General features: G+C 32.1%; 2 protein-coding genes across 2 annotated transcripts; one reads left to right on the top strand and one right to left on the bottom strand.

Annotated features, from left to right (window-relative positions):
• Nucleotides 1-293: 293 nt before the first annotated feature.
• On the top strand, nt 294-2,318 carry LOC139481353 (uncharacterized). The gene is made up of 2 exons (XM_071264646.1): nt 294-812; nt 1,821-2,318. Exons 1-2 carry the CDS (start codon nt 350-352, stop codon nt 2,288-2,290), a joined length of 933 nt encoding a protein of 310 aa, XP_071120747.1. The 5' UTR covers nt 294-349; the 3' UTR covers nt 2,291-2,318.
• A 6,584-nt stretch (nt 2,319-8,902) lies between these two features.
• On the bottom strand, nt 8,903-11,876 carry LOC139482862 (caprin-2-like). The gene is made up of 2 exons (XM_071266899.1): nt 11,387-11,876; nt 8,903-9,393 (listed from the first exon to the last, which is right to left on the bottom strand). Exons 1-2 carry the CDS (start codon nt 11,850-11,852, stop codon nt 8,924-8,926), a joined length of 936 nt encoding a protein of 311 aa, XP_071123000.1. The 5' UTR covers nt 11,853-11,876; the 3' UTR covers nt 8,903-8,923.
• Nucleotides 11,877-13,509: the final 1,633 nt, after the last annotated feature.

Raw genomic sequence — 13,509 nt, 5'->3', positions numbered from 1 at the left:
TAAATTGTCAACTTGCAATTTAATTTTACATGTAAATTGTTGGTTGTTTTTACAATTTAAGCATCTATAGAACTATCCATTCTTAAAAAAGATCAAAAATGAGTTACAACTACAGATATTGTGTAAGACTACAACAATAAGTTATAAAAGAGACAATTCCTGCATTCAGCAAGAGTTTTGTTTCAAATATTGTCCATGTTTACCAACGTAGCATATTGGAATGTATATTTACAAGCAAATCGAACAAAGTGAACATTCTTATCTATACAAGTGAAAACCCTTTGAAAGTTTTATCTCTGTAAGCATTAATAATATTCACACAAATTGTTTGACAAGTTCAAAATTAATAATGATAGCTGGATTGATACTGTTTATGTGCTTTGCATGCTTTGATGCACGACTGAGTTCAGGTCCACAAATTCGGACATATGAAGCATCGATAGAGGATCGTTTCATGAAGATGGAGATACGTTTAAATGAGCAGTCAATGCAACTTGAAGCCCAAAGTAACCGTATCGAATTTTTGGAAGACAAAGTTGCTGTATCTGAAAACCGGATACAAAAACAGAATAGTGTTATTGACACCTTGAAAAAATCGTTGTTCAAAAATAAAGATACTATGAGTCAGTTACAGAAATGGTTTGGTGTAGTGAATACATCCCAGCGTGTGTGCTCTGACCAATTGTTCTTGTTAAGAAACCAGTTGTTAAAATTCGAAACATTTCTTTCCAAAACTAACGATGCATCAGATGATTTTGAAAAACCTGTGTCAAAAATTCGAATCACGGACGTTCCACCACAGGAAAATAGAGGTAATGATGTTACTTTGTGTTATATATCATAGGTATGGGAAGATGTGGTCTGAGTGCCAATGAGACAAATCTCCATCCAAATAGTAATTTATAAAAGTAAACAATTATAGGTCAAGGTACGGCCTTCTACAACACATCTAACTAGATACTCAAATACAATAATTCGTGGGGTACCAGTTTTCGTGGTATTCGTGGATGACTTTATCCACTTATGTAAGCGTCCATCGAAATAAAACAACCATTTTCCAAATCAAAGCATAGAATGATCCCCATGTAGGTTTGCGTACCGTGATGTAATCATGCATATAATCTAGAGAAAATGTCGATGTTAGCGAATGCACTACAACTTCATACACCATATAAGCTTTAAATGACCTTTACTATTTAGTTCTAATCTTTATATTCTCCTAAGTTTTGATTGTTTTGGATGTAAGTAAAATTTACAGTTATGATATTTGACGATGAGGTGTTCGTTTTATCTCCTCATAATTCTACAATTCAAAATACGTTATATCTTTATTATTGTAGCCCTTTTCATTAAGTGACATGTGTTTGACTCAAATAACAACTTTGATGATCGTTAATCTATTGATCCTTCGATCTCCGTAAATGGGGTCATCTGATCATACACGTGCAACAATTAAAACATTTACTTTACAAAGTAATTTAATTGAGGCAATTTATAAGCATAGATGAATCAGCTTATTTGCGAAAGCAATTATTTCATAAAAAAAAAATGAAAAAAATGTTGTCAATTGTGAAAGACAAACAAGTAAGCGACAATGGACACCTTATATTGTTCAATGTCCCACAAATCATTAATCATTATAGAATACACTTTGATTATTTTCAAGTATCTTCGTATCTGGTGGGTTCAAATTCTTCTCTCGATTTTATTTCGTAAACAAAAATCCAAGCAATTGTTTCTCACACAGCGTAAATTGATACCAACGAATAGAAGTACTTACCCTGTTGTTTTTTCAACGGATGCTTTTGGTTTTATTTCAGAACGTAGACTTTTAGTCGGGAGTAGTATTTCACCAATGGCAATAACTCAGTATTCAGCTTTCTATGCATACTTCAGCCATCATGAGCTAGCGCCAGGAAAACACCATACTCTTATTTTCGATACAGTCAAAACTAATACAGATGGCATGTATAGTGGCAGTACTGGTGTTTACACTGTCCCTTTAGATGGTGTGTATGGATTTATTTATACAATAAGGATGGGATGTCACACAGCGGTTGCCTTTGGAGCGTTTGAAATAATAAAAAATAATGAAGTAGAAGGCGTATCATTCATAAACGCTCCGTGTAGCCAACAAGATACTGTGACTGGAAACGTAATTATTCATGCAGTGCAAGGAGATAAAGTTTTTATAAGAACTCATCCACAGAGCACAATCGACAGCAATATATACAGCGACTTAAACGGGAAAACGTCATTTTCTGGATGGCTTATCCATGCTGATCAATAAAGTGAACGAATAAAGATCTTTTTATTTATTTTGGCTGTCGACTCCGTTCCCCTTGTGCAATTGATTTCTAAAAATTAGAAACAGAATTTTCTAATATAGCTGAATTCTATTGTGCTGAACATGCCTCAAATATATAGCCTATATATATATACTATCTTAGTTTATAAATAATTTTTAGTTCAATTTATAAGAATTAGAGCAAGATAAGAAAGCAGGCCGCATGAAAGTCCAGAAACTGGTTGATGCCATTAGGTATAGAGGTCTGACCTTACTGCATTACATATGATATGTCTGTATATAGTAAAAAGGAAATATATTACAAAAGGGTAAAGATTTGAATGATGATAGTCAAATTTTATTACATAAAGACCTGTTGCCAATTTTTCTTCTATTTGTTTCAATCAAAGTGTCCAAATCTTAAAATTGTAAAATCTTTGGAGAAATTAGAAATTGAATATATTAAAGAATTCATATCATATACATATACTTAAAATGTTTACATTTTATTCTCACACGCAAAATGTTTACATTTTATTCTCACACTCAAAATGCTTTTTTAGCGCAACATGTTGTTGTTGAATACATGTTGATACAATATTGCAAATTTCATATTATTTTGTTAAATTTTACATTTGTAAACGACGCAAACTAAAACGTTATACCATTGATAGTTGAACAGAAGACAATATTTGTTTTACTTTCGGTTAATGATGCCATTCTTGTACTTTTTGGGGAGAAATACTGGAATTTTTCAAAATAGGGGGACTTGAATGCGTGAATGATTTTGTAATTAATCTGTTTAAATGAAACCATTACATGTCAAGCGTCCGACGCATTTTCTAAATTAAACTTCTTCAGGAACAATCAAATCTAAATATTTGTTTCCCAAGGATGTATTTAAATCGAAAAAGTTGAAGATCTATATGACCAAACGGGACCTCAAAATAATGACGAAATACATCAAAGACTAAATTTGCTTGAGGGAGTCGAAACCTTAGTTTCTTAATACGTTTTTTTTATCTATAAAGGGACAGTTTAAGAGAGGTGTGTTATAAATCTAGTTAGTACTGAGCTGCGGGTACCATCTGGAACTGCTAGTCAACATGCAACGGTATCGATCAAATAAGCCATTTCATTGTTAAAAAAGAGGGACGAAAGATACCAAAGGGACAGTCAAACTCATAAATCTAAAATAAACTGACAACGCCATGGCTAAAAATGAAAAAGACAAACAGACAAACAATAGTACACATGACACAACATAGAAAACAAAAGAATAAACAACACGAAATTTAAAATTTGTACATTTACACACTGGGTATATAAACAAACTTACTATGGAATTTCGTTTCCATATATCCTTTTATTAAAATGATTCCTGAGTTTATAAATTACACAAAGTGGATCAGAGGTAAAATGAACCGAGTTGTGCTATACAAAATTATTTTTGTTTCGGAATATTGTTTATAAATCAGATTAGATTGCTAAAATATCTGTAAAATAAGGGAACATTAGTTAAGTGGTGTCCAACAATAAGATCTGTCGTATGCCGATAATAGAGAAGCATAATTAGTATTCGATTCCAACGCACATTAAGAAACTGTCGAACAACTAACCAAAATAGAACAGTGGAAACTAATCTACGGCGTTTGTGTCATCGATGGAGTTGGAAATGATTTGCTTTTCAATCTGCAAAATTGAAAAAAAAGAAATGAAATCCTCTTGGTGATAAATTTTCGAAATAAATAAAAGTTGTTCGAATAGCTTGTTAGATTGTTAGATTGTTATTTTAAGGAACACTCTTATTTTGTTGAACGTATGATAAAATCTACAATGAAGTATGACATTATTTGAATGTCCTTTCGTTATCTTTCGCCTATCTTTTAAAATGTACCTTTCTGCTGTTAATTCCAGGTCTTTTTAAAATAAAAGATGAGTCCAATACCTACTTGTTTTGTGTAATTATCCAAGACAAAATGTATAAAGAAATGACAATCATGAATTGTACATTATTTTATTTACTTTTACAAGTGGTCAGTTCAAAATATGGTGCATAACAAAAATGACATACTGAACGTAAATGAACCGACAAATCAGACATATAAAAGCCGTTATCTATATACATCTGTGACATTTTCTGCGAGCATTACTTATATTCACACATAATTCTGTGACACGTTCAAAAATAATAATGATATCTGGATTGCTATTTTGTATGCTATTTGCATGCTTTGAAGCACAGTTGAGTTCAATTTCACTCGTTCGGACATATGAAGCATCGACAGAGGATCGTTTCGTGAAGTTGGATAAGCGCCTAAACGAACAGTCAATGCAACTTGAAGCACAAAGTAACCGTATCGAATTTTTGGAAAGCAAAGTTGCGGAATCAGAAAACAGGATACGCAAACAAAAAAGTATTAATTCAATTTTGAAAAAATCGTTCGTCAAACATAAAGAGGATATGAGTCAGTTGAGGAAAAGGCTTGGCGTAGTAAATAAATTCCAGAGTGTGTACTCTAATAGATTGTTGTTGTTAAGAAACCAGCTATTAAAACACGAACAATTGCTTTCCAAATCTAACGATGAATCAAATGATTTTGAAAACCCTGTATCAAAAATTCGAAAAACGGACGTTCCACTACAGGAAAAGAGAGGTAACGATGTTATTTTGTGTTATATATCAGTACATATGATTAGATCAAATTCGTTGAAATTGTGTTTTAAAGCTGTCGTTTATTTTTCACACCGTATGATATATTATAATTTCAGCACACATAAATGTATTTCCCAAACTAAGACAGAAAGACGAGAGAAGATAGATACATTTAAAAATTATATCCAAACAAATCCTAGTTATATACTTCATGAAAACAAGTAGACATAATTGGGTGAAATGTTAAAAATTGATGTACAGCAGTCAACATTGTGTTTTTATATCAATCCCCATAAAAACCAAGCTTAAGATATATGCCAATATTACAGTTACATTCAGACGACTAATGATTTTTTAATAGAGCTGAATTGCTATCCATATGGGAACTATTGTATTGATTTTTTTTTATTGATTCTATTTCATGTCAGAACGCAGATTGCAAGTTGCCAGTGGTAGTACATCGGCATTAGCTATTCCATATTCCGCTTTCTATGCATACTTCAGCCATTATGAGCTAGCGCCAGGAAAACACCATACTCTTATTTTCGATACAGTCAAAACCAATACCGATGGAGCGTATAGTGGCATTACTGGTGCTTACACTGTACCCCTAAATGGTGTGTATGGATTTATTTATTCGATAAGGATGGGATGCCACACAGCCGAAGCCAAAGCACCATTTGAAATTATGAGAAACAATGACGCAGAAGGCGTTTCGTTCATAGAAGTTCCTTGCAATGAACAAGATACTGTGACAGGTAACGTGATAATTCATGCAGTGCAAGGAGATAAAGTTTTTATAAGAACTCATACAACACACCCAATTGACAGCAATATATACAGCGACATTAACGGAAGAACGTCATTTACAGGATGGCTTATACATGCTGATCAATAAAGTTATTGAATTAAGTTCCTTCCAATAGTTTATTGTTTGTGGACTATTTTCCTCTAGTGCAGTTGTTATCTAAAAATCAGAATAATTCGAAGACATTTCCTTAAATCATTGAAATTCTATTGTTTTGAATTTGAACAAAACTAAATAACGCCTATCTTGGTTTATAAATACGTGTTTAGTTCACTTGATAAGAGTAAGATAAAAAGCCAGACAGCCTGATTGTTGACGTCATGTTTACAAGTGACCTTACTTCATTCCATATTATATCACTGTGTGTAGAAAATTGAGATGCAATACATTTAAGTCATTATTTGAAAGACAATGATAAAATTTTAATACAAAAGAAGGTGGGGTCTATTTTCATTATATTTTTTTTTCACTCAATATCTAAATATTGTTAAATCCTACTGCAAAATTGATACAGAGTCTACATAAAATGTTTTGTTTTTTAAATAATTTCATACACTCAAAGAGCGTTTCAGTGCAACATGTTGCTGATAAATACATTTTGATACAATATTACAACTTTTATAAGTTTATAACAATTTTTGCTTTTAAGAGCGTCACCAAAATAAACCTTAATACAAGTTATTTGTATTCGAAAGACAATAACAGCGTTAAAGAAATACTCGAAATTTGTTTATTAAAATTGTTGGTTTGTATGCTATCTACATGAGGTAATTGTTAAAATGAAAACAACACTTCTCATGCGTTCAAATCACTTTATTAGTTTACCTTCGTCAGTAACACTCAAAGCTCAATATCTAAACGCCAAGGATGTATAAGAACCAAAACAGTTGCAGATCTGAATGACCAAAAGGGACTTCAAGATTCTAGCCAAATTCATCTTAAGTCAACTTTTCTTATGGAATCGAAACCTTAGTTTCTTAATATTTTTTTAAACGAACAATTTAAGTTTGTTATCAATCATGCCAGAACAGAAGCTGATGATACGTCGGATACCGATAGTCTACCTGCATAGGTATTGACTAAAACAACAATATCGTTGTTAAAGTTAAGGAAAGGTTAAATGACATTGTGATATTAATTCAAGGGAAATCGGCCCTACATCTTTAAATAAATATTACTTTCTTCGAGAATATCGAAATTGTCAAGAGGTAATTTCTATGGTTCATAAGACATTGAAAGTAGCTTTGAATCTATCGAATGTATCATACTATCATACTAGGATGTGTAATTTAAAGGTTTTATTATGATTTTTTGTAATACCTGTTCGAGAGTGTGTATGTTTTAATATTTGTATTGTGCAATGTCTTTTCAGATTTCATGCATTTCATTTGGTTTGAACCTCACATTTTGTATAGAATAAAACAATGATAAATCTGTAAAGATAAGTCGCAAGTTTCATCTTCACACCTCTACCTAAAAGCCTCGTGGCATCCATATTCTTTAATGTATATTATTCACAAGTATAAATTATACTCAAAGGTGATATTCTCTTTGTGCTTTTTGTTTGTTTTGTCTCGGTGATTTTGATGTGGTATTTGTCTTCCAATTCTTTCTTTGGACTTTGGAATCGGCAACTGATTCAGGTTTGTAACGTGTTTCCTCTTATCATTCTCATAACATTTTAACTCATTTGACGCTAACGGTAGCAGAAAATGACTGTTTGATGCCTGACAGTAAAGGGCATTACTACCCTCTTATGTGTTTCCAAGTGCAGAATTTGTTGCAAGATCCATATTGATATTTTGGTGTGCTTTATCAACAAATCAAGATTTTGGCTTGCACAGTTTCAACTTCACATAATTCGTTTTAATGCATAACAACAGCCACATGCAAACATGTCATGTGAGATTACTGAGTGGAGCCGCTAGCTAGTACAGTATACGTAATCTGAACATTCGTAGTTCAACAAACGCACTGTTATCTGTACAGGTAAAGGACCTTTACATAATATATTCTGTTCGTTACAACTTGCATGAAAAAGTGACAATGTTTTGAAAATAGGGTTGTGTATTACGTTTTCTATGCTTTCATGCCCTGGTTCATAGTCATATGGCTGATTCAGAAATTGGGATAACTAACGCATCAGTAGAGTCTCGTTTTATACCCTGAACAACTCAAAAACCAGAAGAAAAACGTATCGAACTACTGGATTTAGAGCAGAAACGATATAATGCCGATAAGAATAAATGTGAGCATCGATTCCAAAGACAAAATAAATATATTGCCAAACTGGAAAACACGGTAGCAAAGTATACAGAAGATATACATTGTAAATGATATAAACAAAAATCTTTTAATGGTGTATCAACAGCATGGTTTCCCTTAGTAATTAATACTTGAGAAACTCTATGAGGAAAAAATAGGACGAAAAAGGGGCATCTAAACTCATATGTCAAAAATAAACAGACAATGTAGGATACTGTTACAGTATAAAGCATTGAGTGTAATGAGCTCGGTTTTGTAAAATAAAAATATGATATAAAACATATTAACAGGAAATAATAGAACTAGAAATACAGTTTCTCATTTTGTAGTAGAATTGTTATAAACATAAACATATACAATTTGCAATATTGTATCAAAATGTATTCATCACCAACATGTGGCGCTGAAACGCTGAAAAAATATTTAAAAAAAAAATCAAAAACATTTTAAGTGTATGACATCGACTCTAATACTTAATTTTTATTAGGATTCGATGATTTTCATATATTGACCGTTTGAGTGAGAAAAAAATATAATGAAAATTGGCCACATCTCTTTATATAATAACATTTGATTATTGTATTTCAAATAATGACTTTAATTTATTGTAGCCCATTTTTTTCTACATTCATTGATATGATATAGAATGAACTAAGGTCAACTGTATGTAACCAAGTCAGCAATCAGTTTAAGAACTGTCATGCTGCCTGTTTTTTTTCATCACTCTTATCAAGTGAACTAAAAGCCTACTTATAAACCAAGGTAGGCGTTATTTATTTTTGTTCAAAACAATAGCATTCATCTATTAAGAACATGTTTTACTTATTCTAAATTTTAGAAAACAACTACACTAGAGGAAAATAGTCCACAAACAATTAACTATTAGTAAGAACTTAATTCAATAACTTTATTGATCAGCATGGATAAGCCATCCAGCAAATGACGTTCTTCCGTTTGTGTCACTGTATATATTGCTGTCAACTGGGTGTTGTGTATGAGTTCTTATAAAAACTTTATCTCCTTGTACGGCATGAATTATCACGTTACCTGTCACAGTATTTTGTTCATTACAAGGAACGTCTATGAATGCTACGCCTTCTGCGTCATTGTTTTTCATAATTTCAAATGGTGCTAGGGCAATGGCTGTGTGACATCCCATCCTTATTGTATAAATAAATCCATACACACCATCTAATGGGACAGTGTAAACACCAGTTATGCCACTATACGCTCCATCGGTATTGGTCTTGACTGTATCGAAAATAAGAGTATGGTGTTTTCCTGGTGCTAACTCATGATGGCTTAAGTATGCATAGAAAGCGGAATATTGATTAGCTAATGATGCCATACTACCACTCGCAACTAGCAATCTGCGTTCTGAAATGAAATTGAATCAATAGAAGGAAAATAGAACATTACACTATTTTTTACATGGATATCAGAAGCTTTGTTTTTAAGGTGATTAAGATAATAACACTATGTTGGCTGCTGCTACCCAAGTTTTTGACATTTTTTCCTATTATGTCTGTGTTCTTTACACTTTGTTGTCAATATAAAGGAATTTTATGCGACTGTAATACAAGTGAGAGGTTTAGCTAGATGTTAATCCAGGTTTAATCCACCATTTTATACATAATGAAATGCCAGTACCAAATCAAGAATATGACAGTTGTTTTCCATTTGTTTGAGGTGTTTAAGCTTTTGATTTTGCATTTTGATAAGGGACTTTCCGCTTTGTTTTTCCTTGAAATTCGATATTTTATTATTTTACATTATTATATACTATTATGTCAACTGCAATTGTGCTGTATCAGTTATCCGTGTTTATAGTAATTGCGCTCTTATTTTTACAATGTATTTACAATATATAGAATCGTATTTCAAAATAAACCTTTTGTCTGATTTTGAAATAAATGCCATTTGCTAAATTATTTTAAATAGGATTACTTTTACGAATTGAAAGTTACTATCGTTCAACACAAAATATACCACTAAGAGTAATACTGTAATACACATAACAACACTTAAATGCGCAAATGAAATTGTAGACATATAACTTTGCTAACATGACCAGCTATTGTTTAATGAATAAAGTTTAGCATAGATTACCTTAGCCGTATTTGGCACAACTTTTTGGAATTTTGGATCCTCAATGCTCTTCAACTTTGTACTAGTTTGGCTTTATAAATATTTTGATATGAGCGTCACTGGTGAGTCTTATGTAGACGAAACGCGCGTCTGGCGTACTAAATTATAATCCTGGTACCTTTGATAACTATTAAAAAGGTAAGCTTTCTATCTGAATGTTATTTTAAATTTCTTTCAGATTGAATAAAAATATAGGCCTGTGGGAGCGCAATATAACGTAACCCGGTTAGCATTTATTTGCAACAAATACATAAACAATGAATAGCGGTATATGCAACGAGCATTTGCGTTAGCATTCGGATGGTACATAATTTTATTCGAATGGAAATGATTTACTCAATCTGTCGAACAGTCATTCGAATTTGTTAATGAACGTTCATCTCTCTAATTTGTAAGTCATTCACTTTTGGGGATATTCTTGTTACATTAACATACTGCAAAATAAAGGCAACAGTAGTATACCGCTGTTCAAAACTCATAAATCCATGACCAAAAAAAACAAAACCGGGGTAACAAACTAAAACTGAGGGAAACGCATTAAATATAAGAGGAGAACAACGACACAACATTAAAATGTAACACACACAGAAACGGATTAAGCATTAGACAAAATCCTATGAAAATAACAAATATAACATCAAAACCAAATACATGAATTTGCAAAAATATTTCTCAAAATAGTATTTATACTAACTCCATATGTGATAATGTTCTGTGAGCCTTGGGTTGTTCTGTGTGTCAATTATTTCACCGTGAAGATATAGATACCTAGGGGACCTTCAAACTTATAGGTCGAAAACAAACTGACAATGCCATTGCAAAAAAAAAGGAAAACTATGAAAAGACAGTACACAAACAACATCCCAACATAAAAAAAAATGTGGGTGATTTTATGTGTTCACGGAAGGACAGGCAGATCCTGCTCCATATGTGGCACCCGTCCTGTCAAAGCGCCTTCAAACAAAATGCGACAGTTCATGAAGATTATAATGAGGGTTTGTTAAGATATCTTTTTAAATATATCCATCACTTGTATCTTCTCTCGACTTTCTTTCAAAGCATGGGAAATACCTTTATGAGTGCTGAGATTATAATATATCATACGATGTGAAAAATTCAAAATAACAGCTTTAAAACACAATATCAATGTATTTGATAATCTAGTCAAATGTGCAGACCTTTCAGTAATGGCAATTATGCTCATACAAAGTAAGATCTTTACCTCTATTTTCATGTAGTGGAACGTCCGCGATTCGAATTTTTGACACCGGATTTTCAAAATCGTCTGATTCATCGTTAGATTTTGTTGAAGAAAATGTTTCGTATTTTAACAGTTGCTTTCTTAACAAAAACAATCTGTCAGAGCATACCCGCTGTGATGTATTCAGTACACCTAGCCTTTTCTGTACCTGACTCATATCCATTTTATTTTTGAAGAACGATTTTTTCAAGGTGTCAATAACACTATTCTGTTTTAGTATCTGGTTTTCAGATTCCACAACTTTGCTCTCCAAAAATTCGATACGGTTACTCTGGGCTTCAAGTTGCGTTGACTGTTCGTTAAGACGTTTCTCCATCTTCACGAAACGAGCCTCGGTCGATGCTTCATATGTACGAACGAGTGAAATTGAACTCAATCGTGCATCAAAGCATGCAAATAACATACAAAGTAGTAATCCTAATATCATTATTGTATTTGAAAGTGTCACAGAATTATGACATTTTGTGTGAATTAAATATTGCTTGCAGAGATAAGACTTTCAAACTTTAAGATAGATATAGATAAGGTCATTATATATGCCCGATTTGTTAGTCAATAGTTATCAAATGTACCTGGATTATAATTTAGTACACTAAACGCGAATAAAATGTTGTGGAATTCATGATTCTCTTTTTTTTCTTGTTTTGTCTTTGACAATTACACAATACAGGCTCATTTTTTTAATTTAAAAAATCATTTTATAAAGTCCTTTAAATAATAAAATTTCTGAATACATGTATGATCCTCTCCATGCTAAATTGAAATGTTGAATTAAGACAAATCGACCAGTAAGTTTGAATTGTGAACTAAATTTCATAATAAGGATTTAAGCTAGTAGAAAAACTTACATAAATAAGATCGTTAGTTTTTTCGTTTGAATTGTTTTTCATTGTCGTTTCTGGCTATTATAGCTGACTATGCTGTATGGGCTTTGCTCATTGTTGAAGGCCGAACGGTGACCTATAGTTGTTAATTTCTGTGTCATTATGGTCTCTTGTGGAGAGTTGTCTCACTGGCAATCATACCACATCTTCTTTTTTTTTATATTAGAAGATAGACGAAAGACTCAAGAGGGACATTAAAATATTGACATACGTTTATTGTAGGTTTTATCATACTTTTTAAAAAAATCAGAGTACTTCTAGAAATATCAATCTAAGCTTTTTTGAACACTTTTTATTTATTTTGAAGCTTTATCACCAAAATCATATTTTTTCTTCAATTTTTCTATTTGAAAAAAAAAATCATTTGCAACTTTTCTAAATAATAAATAAATGCCATAATTTAGTTTCTACTGTTCTGTTTTTGGTTGGTTTAGTTGCGATGTTCGACAGTTTATTAATGGTTTCGAATATCAATTATACTTGTCGGCATACGGCGATGTTATGTTTGAACATATGTTAACTTATGAGGCCTTATTTTACAGATCTTTTACCAATCTAAAGCTAGTTTTTTTGGAAACAACATTCTAGAAGACTGCATACATTGTTGCAACTTATGTCTGATCATCTTTGTATTATTTATAAATGCAGGAATCCTTTGAATAAAAGTTCCTAAAGGGAATCAAATTTCCATAGTAAGTTTTTTTTTTATGTTTATGGTTGTAAAGACCTTTTAGTAATGACAATTATAAGACGTTATGGCAAACACATTTTATTTTATCTTACCTCCTATACATTTCTAGGAATATGATTGGTTAAAAGCGTCCTCGTGGAAACCGTGTATATTCAATATTAGGTTAGTTGGGAGGCGGGGCTTATTCCATACACGGTTAGTAGTGGAGTTACGTCCCTTTATTTTCCATATAAGGTAATAAGGAGGCGGGGCTTATTTCATACACGGTTAGTAGTGGTGTTACGTCCCTTTAGAAAAAACAAAACAGTACTGAGAAAAAATCTTAAAGGTTTCAACAGACGAAGAAAGTGATGATAAAGTGAAATAAATTCAGAAAACACATTTAAATCTAACAAGTTGTCATTGTTGGCATCATGTTAATGCTAACTGTATTGAAGACTTGCTCATTTTGATAGGTCACTAGTCTAAATTTTACACGTTAAGATAGTTGGTAAGATAAATTCGTTACA

The sequence above is a fragment of the Mytilus edulis genome, chromosome 7, assembly GCF_963676685.1.
Source record: "Mytilus edulis chromosome 7, xbMytEdul2.2, whole genome shotgun sequence".
In the NCBI taxonomy this organism is placed as follows: Eukaryota; Metazoa; Mollusca; class Bivalvia; order Mytilida; family Mytilidae; genus Mytilus; species Mytilus edulis.
This window is presented reverse-complemented; position numbering and strand designations above follow the sequence as displayed.

Bases quoted from the DNA above. Each gene is read 5' to 3' on its own strand.
- LOC139481353 (XM_071264646.1), top strand. From the start codon at position 350: ATGATAGCTGGATTGATACTGTTTATGTGCTTTGCATGCTTTGATGCA. The intron at 813-1,820 runs GTAATGATGTTA...GTTTTATTTCAG, and splicing joins TCCACCACAGGAAAATAGAG to AACGTAGACTTTTAGTCGGG.
- LOC139482862 (XM_071266899.1), bottom strand. From the start codon at position 11,852: ATGATATTAGGATTACTACTTTGTATGTTATTTGCATGCTTTGATGCA. The intron at 9,394-11,386 runs GTAAAGATCTTA...ATTTCATTTCAG, and splicing joins TCCACTACATGAAAATAGAG to AACGCAGATTGCTAGTTGCG.